Genomic DNA, 15,019 nt, shown 5'->3' with positions numbered 1-15,019 from the left:
GGGCTGGAAGGAATATTTTTTTATGACACCCAGGCATTACAGCAGTCATGACCTTCCTCTTTCAGCTGTGTCCAAAATAACAGGATCTGCAGATGGTATGAAGGGCAATCAAGATTATATGTTTCTGCTGATATACTGTTGGTCAAGTAATCAGCAACCTGCATTTTCCCACAGGCCACTGCAAGACCATTGGCAAAACAATCTGATTCTTTTCACCTCTGTTTCTTAATCTATTAAACAGGAAAAATTGTATTTGCTTTATTTCATTAAGTATTCTTGGATCTACAGATAAAAAGTATGTGATCACAACGTAGGCAAATGGAAAAAAATGACTGGAGAACTTTAACTGAGTGGCTTCAAACCTCTGGTATTTTTTGAGTCTGATTTTCAGCTCTCATTCAGGTGATACTCTCTTTTTGTCACCACCTGTTGTTTAAGTCTACTTAAAATCCTAGTTTTGCAAACATGTGCCAGTGCTAAACACTACAGTCTGTTTTGAAATCTAAGATGCCTTTCCTCAGTTGTGCAACATTTTATTTTGTTGAACCTTTTGTTTCCTGAGCAAAGAGCAAAACCAATTGCCCTAAATGCAGAAAAATAAGGGATTTTAAGACAAGTTTGCTCTTCAAACTTTTTACACAGTAGCATAAGGAGAAATGGTGGGCTGAGAGACTGTGTTTGGGAGCTGACAAGGGCACTTTCACAGAGCCTTACAGAAGGGTTTGCTATTGTTTTTCCCACTAAGGCATTTAGATAGCAAGCGAGACAGGAAAGTGCAGTCTCCAGGTGCAGCTGGGCTACTGAATTGATAGAGTTTCATCTGCACTGCTCAAAACAGTTATTTACACCAGTCTTTGATTTGTCTGTGGTTTTACACAACCTGACTGACTGTGGAGGAGTTTTTTTTCAATCAGAGGAGAATGTACATTGAGAAAAGAGTGGTAGATTAGTGACGCTGTGTTGTGTGCATGCACACGTGTGCCTGTGTGACTGATCTCGTTAAGAAGCAATTTGTCTTGTGATCATTTTATTGTTGCTCTGCTGCAATTCCAAAGAGTTGAAAGGACTCAGGAGTGATGACAGCTGTAGCAATACAGGTTTTGAACAGAATTTTCTATTAAGTAAAAAAGACCCCTACATTTTTTCCTGCTGTTTTCAAGAGCTGGGATGCATTTGTTTCTGTAAAGCCCTGAAGGGACTCCTTGCAAAGCAGGAGGCAAATGTAAATAGCCGTTACTTTTCACAAGGGCATCGCGGCAGTCAGAATTTTAAAAATCGGTGCAATTTTGTTGCCAGTCAGCTCTCCTTTGTTTGCCGGCGCGGATCAATGCGATCGATGCTGTCATGACAGCTGTCTGAGAGCGGCGAGGGAGAGCGGCGTGAGGCAGAAACCCTCCCGCACGGCTCTGGTTTCCCGTCCCGCTGCTGCGCCCACCCTCGGGGCCCGGTGGCTCCTCCCGGCCAGCGGCGCTGCCGGAGCAGGGGCTGCGCTTCCCTGGCGCTGCAGGCAGGACAGCCCCGCCTCCACGGGCTGCCTTTCGTGAATGCTTCAAAGCAGCTGTGGGGAAACAGCCTTCTAGCCTGTGCAAGTGAGCTGGGGCCTTAGAGGGATTAACCCATCTCATAGCTGACTTTACAAAGACTGAAAGTTCAGGTGCTGTAGGGGGAGTGGAGGACGGTACAGGAATGGGACTGTGACTACATGGAGAACGCGTTCTGGGGCTGCAGCTCACCCACACTCTGCTCCAGTGACCCTTTTGCAGGGGACCATGGTGAGCAGGCGCTGAGAGCGAGTGCTTGGCAGAAGCAGCAGCAGGCTGGTGAAGATGGAGAATGGCACAGGAGACGAGCAGAACCAGACTGGGCTGCCACTATCAAGCCAGGAGATCATTACAGCCGAATACCAAGTGGTTACCATCCTCTTGGTGCTCCTCATCTGCGGGCTGGGCATCGTGGGCAATGTCATGGTGGTTTTGGTGGTCCTGAGAACGAAGCACATGAGAACTCCCACTAACTGCTATCTGGTGAGTCTGGCCGTGGCAGATCTCATGGTGCTTGTGGCTGCAGGGCTGCCCAATATCACAGAGAGCCTGTACAGATCCTGGGTGTACGGCTACGCCGGGTGCCTCTGCATCACTTATCTCCAGTACCTGGGAATCAACGCTTCTTCTTTTTCCATCGCTGCCTTCACCATTGAGAGGTACATAGCCATCTGCCACCCAATCAAAGCTCAATTCCTGTGCACTTTTTCAAGAGCCAAAAAGATCATTCTTTTTGTTTGGGCTTTCACCTCTATATACTGTATGCTCTGGTTTTTCTTGCTAGACCTTAACACAGTAGCCTACAAAGAGACTACTGTTGTGTCCTGTGGCTACAAGGTCTCCAGGAGCTATTACTCTCCTATCTACATGATGGACTTTGGTATATTTTATGTTGTGCCAATGGTATTGGCAACTGTGCTCTATGGCCTGATTGCTAGGATACTGTTCCTGAACCCCATCCCTTCAGACCCAAAAGAAAACTCTAAGACCTGCAGGAATGATGTGGCTCACCAAAGCAAGCCTGTGAATACCAAGATGACTAACAGGAGTTTCAATAGCACTATTGCTTCTCGAAGGCAGGTAGGAACAACTATTTGAAATGGCTTTCTGAAACCTAAACAACTTGTTTTAAAGTTCACTTGTCTGAAGTTGTGGAAAGAGGTATAATATGTCTTTTTATTAAGTAGTCAAGATTCCTTTTTTTTAAGTGGTCAAGTTTAAAACAAGTGATATACATATACATAAAAATACATTTTTTTTCTTGCCTGTACATTATTACCTACTGCAAGGACCAACAAAAACAAAGAAAAAAACCAAACCAAAAAGAACCCCAGTACTTTATTTTCTATATCAGAAAGCAATTAGGAAGTGTCAAATATGATGGAAACATTTTTAACAATAATTTCTTTACATTACAGATTGTTAGTAATCTTGCCAAATATACAAAGTGACTCTTGACTTATTTTTGAAATTTGAAGGGAAGGAGCTATCCTGGAAGTTTGGGACACTTGAGGCTGAGTACAAGCTAAGGCACTATGTCACTCAGCAAATGCAGTCAAGATGTAAATTCTCCTGTCTCTAACTCTCCTGTGAAAAGTCTGTTTAAGGAAGTCTGTATATAAATTGCTTTGTAAATGCTAAATATCTTTGTTTCTCTCTCTCTCAGAAAATATTTTTTGTACTGATGGCTCAAAACTGAGGCATAGGTTTGACTAGCTTCTTATATTATTGAATATGTATGCTGCTGTGTGTAATAATACCAGTGGAATATAGCGAGCAGATTAATTGCTGGCTGTTTGCAGTAAACCACACGGTGTGCAGCAGGCAGCACAGCTGGTGCAGGGATGGGAAACACAGGGTGCATCTTTTGCAGATGGCTCTGGGGATATTCTTCTTATTCTTTGTATTCTTCTTATTCTTTGTATTCTTCTTATTTTGCTTCAATTGCTACTGTTTATGAGAGGGACCGTGTTCTCCTATCACAGAGATGGAAAAAATACCAAAAGTTAACTGAGCTGCCTTCTAGGGCACTGAGCCCTCAGAGAGCACTAGAGCTATGCTTGGAAACACACAACACAAATACATGGGCTAGGTTAAATTTAATTATGTTGCCAATTACAGTTAATAGTCAGGAAGTGTTTAATGTTGTTTTTCTTTGTCCATTAATTAGTAGAAAAAGATAACCTGCTCTTCAAGTTAATATCACTTTCTACTTGATTACATGTGCTTAGTATCACTTGAAAAACAGACAAATCTTTTAGATTGAACACTGATGAATATGGACACTGTTATGAAACCAAAAAGTGAAGATTATAATGTGATATAATTTATGTCTTGTAAAGACAGCAAGACTTTCTCTAAAAGCCTAAGAAATCTGATTGCTTAAAGCAGCTTCATTATAAGTAAAGCTAGAATTTACATATAGTACAAGACAGGAAGCAAAGCAAGGATAATGTGCCATAATTAGTAATATTTTTTGTAAAATAGCAACATGCAAAAGATAGACAGTGGTGTAAAAACAAGAAAAACAAGAGAAAAGATGAAAAAACAAGTACATATAAAAAAATCTAGAATCTCAACAGTTATTAAGACACAAAAAGGAAAATTTCCTGCCATGCTGACAAGGACATAGATAGCTGACAACACAGTCTGGCCTGACAGTGAGTCCTGCTGAAATGTGAAACTGTGTCTTCATGGACCTGTGCTGCACTACAGGGATTGAAGAGTGTACAATATCCAGCATGTGATCTGTAGAAAAGGTGTCTGAAAATGTGGTGTGAACTTCCTACTTCTGTAGCAGTTTTCATATTTATCCAAGAACATGTCTATGAAAATAAATATATGCATGTTTCTATAGGGGGATCGGCTCCAGCTGGGAATGGGAGAAAAAATGGGAAGTGCTCCTATTCTTCATGATCCAAGACAAGAACAGGCAAACAAACTATCAGTTATTGGGCAGTGCAGACTCAACTTGGGGAAAATTAATAGTGCTAATTTATTGCCTGTTGTTATAGCCACAAGTTACACTCAGTCCCTTCCCTGCAGCCACCAGCAGTGTGGGGCTAGAGAGTGCTGCAGTCAGGTTGCAGAGGTTGGTCCCGTGTCACTCCTTCCTTCTCACCATTTTCCTCTGTTTCAGTGTGGGTCCTGCAGCCCACAGATCACAGATTTTTTTCCTTTCCCATTTATAGCATGTATACTGAATTGCATGTTTGCATGAAGGTTTCATACTTTCCCCAAAGGAATTCCTACTTTCCTCAGATATCAAGGTGGCTGAGAAAAATAAATGCAGCCTTACATAGCAAACATGTTGGTTTAAACTTGAGATGGAATCCAGCTCACGTAACAGTATGTGTATCTCACAAAGTTAGTTGATTAGTCCAATCAAATCTTGGGTCATCATGGCTATCATGGTCAGTTGTAGCAGGTAGATTGCCCTCTAGAGAAAGTCCTCTCTTGGACAGTGTTGCAGTCATGACCTGCTCACCAGAGAGATCCCTCTGCACAGATTCCAGCTTGCAGTGCAAGGTAAGTTTTACATGGCTTACATGAAATCCTCAATCTTATCACTTGGTTTCACTTGTGGTGTTAGTGTGTCAAGACCTTAATCCTTCTATTTATTTAATTCTCCTCCTCATTGCACAACTACTTTTTGATTAGGAAATCATGGACTGGGATATGCAATCTCTGTGTGTTGCAATGAACACAACCGGCACAAGAAGAAAGATGTTACTACATGCTTTAAAACACCAGAGTGACTATTGCTTTTACTATCAGTGTAAGAAAGATTAGTACTCAAAGGAGAAGGAGGCAATACTAAACTATTTGTACCGGGATAGTGAAAATGTTTAATAAAAACCCTTTCTTAGAATAAGAAACTTTTGGACCAGGAAGGAAAAGGAGGATCCTAGTTCAGAATTAAAATACTGGGACTCTGCTTAGTAAAATATGTTTTAAATATTCTTTAGAACATCCTCAGAAATAAAAAGATAGGGCTTGAATGTTTATATGCAGGCAGGGCAATATTCAATCTCAAGCTCTTTTGTTACCATTCAAACTACACTTGAAATTTGGACTAAGCTGAAATTGCTCAAATCTTTTTACCAGGTTTTCAATCTCTCTAACTAAGATAATTTGTACCCTGAGCATAGAACATAGAGTGCACATCCACAAGAAAAGAGCAATCAGTGTGTTTGCCTTCACCTGAGCAATGAATTGAGATGTAGTGCTGCTGCTTTCAGGGAGCTTTGGTGTATGCTTACAGGTAATAAAAACATGTTCTTTTAAAATTTATCCTCTTAGCACTCCACTGATGTCAAATAGTTAGCCTCTTCCCAATATGATTAGTACTGTTTCATATAAAGTGATTTGAGAAAGAACATGGCATTTTGCTTAAACAAAGAGGACCAAACTTTCCTCTAAACTATTTATGTTCAGCAATAAAGACTTTTGGTGTGGATAAGAATGAACCTTCGGCCTCAGTCAGGTATTTAGATGATAGGTTCACCTATAACACAAATTGAGGTGAATTTGTGTCAGCAGCCCTGAGTGGTGCCTCACCCTGCAGCGGGGTGACAACCCCCGTGCTGGGACTAAGTAGGCCTTGCCAGAGCTCCTCCTCAGAACTGCTGCCTTTTGCACATTGCTCATGGTCTGAGGTAGCTGAGCACGAAGAACCACTCCAGAGCCAGACTAAGGAGGATTTACCAATGGGCAAATAACTACCTGAACTCAGGGCCTCATCATGTGTCTCGGAGACAACCACAGCTGGTTAGATGGATCAGGAAACTGAATTTCTGACAGGCAGTAGAGATCTTGTGACAGGTTTGTTATTTTTGGCACCTTTGGAAAGATATGTATTGCACACAGTTTAAAATTATAGTGAATTCTCCTCATTGTCCTGCATGGACTGAACCACCAAGAGATGCCACCAAAGAGATGCCACCCATGGGTTCTGTCTCTTCTCTTGCACTGCATGTAGACTCTGTGAAGGCATATGAGTACATAAGTTGGTTCATTGACCTGAGCAGAATGCAAACCAGCTCTACAGAGTGCTTCATTTCCAGCAGTAGAAGCTTATGGTGTTGAAAAGAAAATGTGCATCCAAATGCCAATATATACAAATTCAGCTAATAATTTGCACACTACATACATACATGCATACAAACATACATATATTATACATATATATATATATATATTTAGAGAGAGAGAGAGAGAGATAGATAGATAGATAGATAGATAGATAGATATGTATGTATTTGCAGTGTATGGGATACAGTCACTTGAGCAGTAACAGTCTTTGTTCACTGCTGTACAGTGTTAATTGTGTGACTCTGAATTACCCCCTCCTTGACAGTAAGAATAATTTACTTCTAGTCCAGACTCAAGCTGATAGCTGCAACACTGCAAATGATCCTCTGAGCAATTTTTCCTGAAAGAAATGTAAATTGCCAATGACTGGCAGGTACCATAATGGAGTGCCCTGCTGAGCTTCTGGTAGCAAAGTATTCTGATTCCTGTGTAGGCTGTCATGCCCTGAATGCCTGAGCTGATGGAATACATCTGTTGGTTTGGCTCTGTCCCATTGTTCACCCAGGCCCCACAAATGGTGCCTTTCTTCCTTTAAATGTGGATTATTCTCTACAGTGAATTATTGCTCTCCACTGAACGGATTTGCTCAGTTTGGAGGCACAGGCTGGAGCTGAACTGGAGGTATGAGAGCCAGAATGGGTCAGTACGGGGTCAACTCTCTCCTTGCTACCATGTTCACAGGAATGGTCCTTTCAGAAGTGGACATAAGGAGAGATCATCCTTTGAGTTACCTGGAACATTCACATTTGTGTTTTGCTCTATTACAATGACTGTAAACAGAAAATTAGAAAAAACAAACAGTGTAGAAGTCATAATGAAATGTATCAGTCAAGTGACAAAAAAGGAGATAGATAGCATTTCTCAGTCTCATTTCTCAGTAGCACTTCTCATTATTTTTTACTCCCACTGAACACAGCTGTAGAGAAAACAAAAATAAGGGTAAGGGATGAACTAAGACAAAATTGCAGCCTTTGAATATGCACATTCAAAGACCAATAAATAGATAAAGATACATCAATTTGTAGAATATTTTTGATTTTCATCATCATTCTTTATTAGAATATCTATAACAAACCAAACAAATTGGCTTAAAAGTGTGTCTTTCTAGAAAGATAGGAGAAAATACATTAATTAGGCAATGTGATAGCAGGTTTCTATATACTGAACTTATCTGGTCAGAAGACAATCGAATTATATACTCATAACTTCAAAATAAAGCCTACTTCTAAAACTAGCATGTGTGAGTGATCTTAGTGGAGTTATCTCCTATTGAAACTCTTATAAATGTACAAGTAGAAGAAACAGTTGTAGCTCACCAAAATGTGTGCCGATACTTTCTATTTCACACAGTTAACCAAGCCATCTCCTGACTTCCATGAAGGTGTGCTAATGTATCCTCCCATATCACATTTCTGTGTGCTTTCTACTTTCTTTATGAATACCTTTCAAACTTTCTTAAATGTAGAGGCTGTTGAATACTGTCCACATCAGAATTAAATTATTTACAAAAGAAAGACTCATTTTAAAGTGGATTTTTAAAAATTATTTCTTATTCACTTCATTTCAGCTATCCTGGGTATTCCCAAAGGTTGTTATTTTCTTTTTTCTAAAGAAAATTACATAAGAGAATAAAGTTCTTATAACAATCAAGTTTGATTGATAATCCTTTTTTCCCAGGCTCTGTAAACTTTATTTGGCTTTTCAGAGTAAACATCAAATAATTAAGATCTAATTAAATACTGAGGATTTGAGGAAAATAAATTAATCTAATTGGTTTCTTTATCTCCTTATTTTTGGCTTTGGGAAATTGTTTTAGGCGGACTGTTAAACCAGATAACCTAAAAGGCTTTATGTTTAATTACTTTACAGGCTATACTAGTTTGGGAAAAAAATACTCTTTGTCCTTTTTTTCCCATTTGAATCAACACCCTCTTCCAGAATAAGAAGTGGAAATGTCTGAGGTCTACAACAGTTAGCTTACTGGGATATCATCTGGAAAGAGTAATTTAACAAAAACTCGAAAAATTTGAAGCCAAGATTTTTGTGCTTCCTACTCCTTTCTGAATCAAATATTCATCAGAAATTCCCACTGAAGGATCTGTCCAGAGGTTTGGTTTGGCCCTAGAGGTGTAAGAACGCACGTGTTCATGCCAGGGGGAGTACTGACCTTCTGCCCCTCCTTTGTGTCTCTCTGTGTTCCCTCAGGTCACCAAGATGCTGGCCGTGGTTGTGATCCTGTTTGCATTCCTGTGGATGCCCTACCGCACCCTGGTTGTCGTCAATTCCTTTCTTTCCAGACCCTTCCAAGAAAACTGGTTCCTGCTATTTTGCAGAATCTGCATTTATTTGAATAGTGCCATCAATCCCGTCATTTACAATCTCATGTCCCAGAAATTCAGAGCAGCCTTCAGGAAACTGTGCAACTACCAGCAGAAGCAGGAGAAGAAACCTGCCAGTTACAGCATGGCCCTAAATTATAATGTCATCAAGGATTCTGATCATTTCAGCACTGAGCTAGAAGATATTACCAATACCTACCTGTCCTCTGCAAAACTGTCCATTGGTGATACCTGTTTGTCATCCAAGGTTAGTTAATAGTTAATACATTTCAGTGTGGGTCCTCCAGAACCAGGGCACATTGCTGGGCGTGGGACTGTGCTGGGGTGGCTTTCACCCAGGGCAGCACTGGGAGAGGCTGGCAGTGACAGGCCATGCACCAGACAGGGCATGGCAGAGAGGGACCCTGCCCAGCTCTGGAAAGCTGTGTTCTCAAAGTGCCTTGTGCCAAGCATGGGGGGACTTGGAGGATCTGAGGCATGCAGAAGGATGGGGAGAAGCAATCAGGTCAAGCCTTCTTTCTGAGGAACAGTGGGCTCTAGTGGAGCATCAGAAGGTGGTTCTCAGGCGTCGTGCCTCAGGTGCACCTCTGGCAGGGGGTGATGTTGGTGTCTGAGCTCAGTGATTCCTCTGGACATGCTGTGGCTGGCTGCAGGAAGGGCCATGGGGCATTTTCTTGTGCCTTCCCCCTTGATTCCATCTGGAGGTTACCCACACAGCTGGTGCTAAGGAGAGGCTCTCCCACACACCAGAACTTTCATTCTGCAGTGAGTAGCACATCTCCTTAACCCACTTCTCTTGATGATGCACATTACTGTTTTCATGATGCTTTTTTTACATAATACTCCTTAAATTCTGTTTGTGAACCCATGCATTTATATCTTAAAAATATAGAGGATCTACAAAAATATAGAGGATCTACAAAGAGGCTTAGTTTTCACTTGTTTATGCAGATTATATGAGAGTGTAAAATATTCTTTCTCAGTTTGCTTTTCTCCTCTCTTTCAGGCCTGAAGCCCACCTTGTTGTGAGTGTGCAGCCATGTAAGAGGTTTGGATGCTCTGTTCCCACCCACTGTATGAATTGTAAGGACATTTCTACTCACAGAATTGCAGAAGCTACCATAAATCTTTTCATACCTGTGGGTGCCCTACAGGAAAATGCAGCATCTTGGGCAGTGAAAAGAGTGTATTTTTGAGGCTAACTGGACGAAGTACTCAATACAACCTAACTTTAGCCAGGTGAGTTGGCTCCAGGAGAATACCTAAATCCTTCTTCCCATTACCTGGCTGAAGAGTGGTGTGTTATCTCAGAATGAGCAAGGCTTGCCAGGACATGTCCATGGACACAGAGTGGGGCAGGGGATGATACTCCCTGTGAAGATGAGAGGTGAGGAGAGGAGCTGCTCTAATGTGTGCCTGCACTGGGCAGTACCCAGGAGACCTTCCAACAGCAACCAAAATTGCTGCTGATAGCAGTAATTACCTGCCAGTGACTCCCTCAGCCCACATCAGTGCAAATCTCATTGCAGCCATCACAGCACGCTTCAATAAACAGGGGTCTGATGGCAAAGAGCACAAAATCTTTCTTTTCTTTGGTTTATTTTTACCTTGGGCAGTGTGAAATATGAAGACTATTCAATGAATGTGCAGCTGGAAACAAACAAAAAGTCAGTAAAAAGCATTTAAAATAGCTTATCTTTTTCAGCAATCAGGTTTATAGATGTACCACTTTAAATGTAAGTCTCAGCTATTACTGAATCCTGTTGGAAATTGACAGATATTGATGAGTATGTAACAGGCTTTTATCAGCTCCTTTTATCTTGGTTCAATACCATTTTTATCTACGAGCACTGGAAGGGGTTTAGAGCTTTAATACTGATAATATCTGGGGAAAAGAGGAAAATTCAGAGAAAAGTAACACTTTTTAAATGTTTAATGTTCTTAAAATTTATCTGTTAGAACACTTCAGGACATAAAGTGTTGTCAGAGGAAAAGTCATCCTGGCTTTTTACTTGCCAGCATAGCCCCTTCCCTGCTCTTCCCACACAGGCCTATGATGAGCAGCCTGGGGCCAGTCTCCCTGATGTAGCTACCAACAAAATATCATGTCTTGCTTTGGCTTTGCTCTAGACTTGCTGTTGTTCTTGCTAGAAGTTCATTTTCTCACTTCTGTGCTGCAGAAGCCCAGGAAAGTGCCTGTGTGTTCCTGTGTGTCATGAACATTTTACACATGACATTTGTACATGGCATTCAAAAACCTGTAAAAAAGCTGATTCACAGAATCACAGAATAGGCTGATTTGGAAGGGACCCAGAAGGATGATCGAGTCCAGCTCCAGCCCCACACAGCCCCATCCCCAAGAGTCACAAACCTGCCCAGTGTCGGTGAAAGAGGCAGTCTCTAAGCATTGTAAGGCTTTCCTATCCAGTATTCTTTTGCCTACACAGCCACTTCCCTAATTCAAGCTTCTTCCACTAATATTCAACTATATCTGCAAACTTAAAGGGAACTAAAAATACCCTGATGGGCCTCTCAGATTTAAGCATTAAAACCATGGAGGAAGCAAACATTGCTCAGAGAGGTTGTGGAGTCTCCTTCACTGGACATATTCAAGAACCATCTGCACTCAGTCCTGTGCCATGTGCCCTGGGATGACCCTGCTTGAGCAGGGAGGCTGGACCAGATGACCCACTGTGGTCCCTTCCAACCTTCCTCACTCTGTGATTCTGCGATTTTGCAGTCTGTATCCTGCTCTGTCTGCATCCTTGCTTTCTCCTGTTTCACCTTTGCGGAGCTCCACAGGCACTTTCCAGCTTGGCAGAGTGATGGCAGGGCATGGAAGAGACCAACAGCAAGGAGGTTTTAACCAGCAGAGTAGGTGTGACCAAATTCCAGAAGCTGGCAGAGCTTTGTCCGGAGCAGAGCCAGAAGCAGGACCTATGCAGGCAATGTTGCAGTCTTTCCCAAATCCTCTGCATTTCCCAGCTTGCCAGGTTGTCTCTCTGAGCAGCACAGGCCACCAGGCAGGCACATGCAGTGCTATCTATTTCTGTGCAGATGTCTGAGCCCCCACAGGACTGGAAGGGCAATGCCCAGACTGCTTTTAAAATAACAAGAAAGAACTAAAATGACAGAGTAAGTAATGTGTCAGCCAAGTAAGCACACTTGGCTGGGGCTCAAGAGTCACAGACAAGGATACCGATGTATTCTCAAATTAGCACCTAGCAATTAATCTCATAAATACAATTCTGTAGCTGTGACACACACTTTGGGCAAACCCTTCCTTTGTAGAGCTTGATGTGAAAATACAGAGTTCTATAGCATCTTCCTGCTTACACTTGCTTAAAGCAACAGGTTGCTATGATAATGGAAAGCCAAGGAGAGATACTGTTCAACTTTTCCTCCAAAGCACCTGTAACAGAGAAATTAAATTATCTGTGAACCTTACACAGGAATTTATGGCTGTGTAGGCAAGAGACATTCAAAGTAAAGGCAAGTTCCTGTGTCTGACTTTGCAAACTCCTGTGATGAAGCCAGGGCTGCTCTCAGCTGCTGGGGCAGAGGCTACGGGGGCGGCCACTGGTGGAGCTGGTGCCTGGAAATCCCTCTGTCCTTCACATGCTGTTTTCAGCCAGGCATCTGTTCAGTGCTTCCAGAGGAGGCCCTACTTTCCAGAATTTCTCAAGAGATGCTTGAACTAGTTGCTTTTCTTACTTAAAAAGCAAGATGTGCACAAGTCAGATGTGCAGGTCTAGCAGCAGGCAGAGGGCATTCCATGGAAACCTGGCTGTCTGGTGAGGAGCACGACTGGCTGGGTAAAACCTGAGCTCAGTGCTTGTATAATAACAGTAAAACTTACACTTTTATCTCAAGGCTTTCAGAGCACAGACTGAATTACAGCTTTTATAGACCAACAGTAACAGAAGTGAATTCCCTCCTTTATTTGCCTTTTTGCTGAAAAAGCAACTGTCTGCTTTCTCAGTCTCTGCTCCAACAGATGCTCAAGTGAGGTATTTAAACCCATATTCTTTGTGATGCTTCATGAAGGGCTAAATTCTATGTAGGTGACTTTGTATCCACCATCACTGGGAATAACAAAAATGAAAATATTTCTTTCTGATATTTATTTGTGCTAACAGAAATTATTATGATTGCAAAATTGTGTGCAAAACTACAATATTTATAATTGTATATTTAAGCTAAGGTGTGATGTTAACTGATAATGTGATGTGACTGTATCTCTATAGATGTTAGTTGTGAAATCCATTCTAATTTTATACTGATATATAGCTCACACTACAAAACTTTGTCAGATATCCTGCTGATGTGACTGTTTCTGTGTTTGCCCTTCTGTTTAGAACAGCAGTCAACTTTTTTTCTTGTACGTAGATGTTGTAAATTATATATGTGAGAATGTATTTTTTTAATTACATGGTTTTAAATTTATTGATAATTATATTAATTTTTTTTGCTAGAAGTGAAAGTGGCTGGATGTCAGCTACTGACTGCAGTAATATAACTATCTTTGTATATTTATTTTGTGGATAGCAAAGTCCTTTGCAACATTTAGTCTGGAAGAATTGTCTGATTGGTAGCAATATTGAAATCCATGCCTATATCCTTATTTAACATCTTTCCTGTAAGGGATTGCATTCTTATTGGACTTTTATTTAGAAGTTTATTCAGAATGTAACAGAAGAGGTGCTGCTGTCACATCTGGCTTGGGGAGTATGCTGCATCCTTTCTGAAATGCTGAGATTTTAGAACCTTCAGTGAAGGTAAATGGTGCAGCTGAGAAAGGTCAGGTGTATTTGTAACCCACTTTAGTTCAAATTATCACATGACCTCCCTGAGTTCAGAGCAAAGGATATATCAAAGAAGCTCCTATGTGCTGTGGAAGGGTTTGTGATGCTTCTGTGGAAATGGATGGCACAAGTCAGATGATAAAGATCTCACGAGCATCACTCCAAAAACAGTTACCTGGCAAAATGGACTGAAGGAGCTGAAGCAGTACCTCCCCAGCCACACAGTGAAGGCTTGGATCAGTAACTTTGGAAGTTGACAATTTTGTTAGTTTTTTAAAAAGTTATTCTACAATAAATAAATAAATCAATAAATCTCTCGCATACCCCCCAGATCTGAGCACTGTCACCAAGGAAAAAAAACATTATTTCAAGAATGTGAAAAGATTGAAATGATTTCACTGTTCTTTCAATAGTAAATTCATTTCTCTGGTATGTGTGTTTCTTTTGTTGCAAAAGTTATTTCTTTTGCTACGAATTGCAGTGAAATTTGAAAATGATCTTTCCATTTTTTATATCCTCTTCAGACAGAATTGTTTCTTTGTTCTTTTGTTCTTTTTGGTAACAGTTTGTTTTCTCATGATTCTTTCATGACTACTGGGATACGGTGATACAGAGAATGTAAGTGAATTGGCTCACTCAAAGTGATTTGGACTCCTGAATTCATTAATTTGGGGGCTGAATCTTGGAAATTTGAATTCTAACAAACTATGTAAGAGCAACTGGTTTGGAGGGAATTTTTTCTTCACCTATCCAGAGTAATTCTGGTTTCATTCTGTCACGTCACGTGGTTTATTTATTTGTTTATTATAAATAGTGTGAAATTGTTCAGAGAAATGTACTACTGATAAATGTAGAACAATTTTTGTTCCAAAGAAGCATTTTGTAATTCTTGGATGCATGCTACTGTGGGGATTAATTTGTAATGAATTTTTGTTGCTACTTTAATAAAATGTTGAGCAAGATAATTATACCACAATTTAAATTTTTCAACAACTACTTGAATACAACCTTTTGTCTTGCTGTCCTTGGCAATGGACAGACAATGTAACAACATCCTTTTTCATCTGTAGGGAAATGAGATCCTGAAAAATGTAATCTTTTTTTTTCCTGAAGGAAGAGCAGTGTGCCAGTAGTCTAGCAGTAGTTACAGTGCTTAAATGGGAAGGGATTCATAGAATCCTTGTCCCTGTTACAAGGATTATTTATGTATTTTACTCTGGACAGCATTAAACAAAATTAG

General features: G+C 40.8%; 1 protein-coding gene across 1 annotated transcript; it reads left to right on the top strand.

Annotated features, from left to right (window-relative positions):
- Nucleotides 1-1,538: 1,538 nt before the first annotated feature.
- Nucleotides 1,539-14,728, top strand: TRHR (thyrotropin releasing hormone receptor). Its single transcript, XM_063170988.1, has 3 exons — nt 1,539-2,621; nt 8,841-9,221; nt 9,981-14,728. The coding sequence occupies exons 1-3, from the start codon at nt 1,827-1,829 to the stop codon at nt 9,984-9,986; spliced, it is 1,182 nt and encodes a 393-aa protein (XP_063027058.1). The 5' UTR covers nt 1,539-1,826; the 3' UTR covers nt 9,987-14,728.
- The last annotated feature ends 291 nt before the right edge of the window (nt 14,729-15,019 follow it).

This window comes from Melospiza melodia, chromosome 1 (assembly GCF_035770615.1).
Source record: "Melospiza melodia melodia isolate bMelMel2 chromosome 1, bMelMel2.pri, whole genome shotgun sequence".
In the NCBI taxonomy this organism is placed as follows: Eukaryota; Metazoa; Chordata; class Aves; order Passeriformes; family Passerellidae; genus Melospiza; species Melospiza melodia.
Note: the sequence above shows the minus strand (reverse complement) of the source record. Positions and strands in the feature narration are given on the sequence as shown.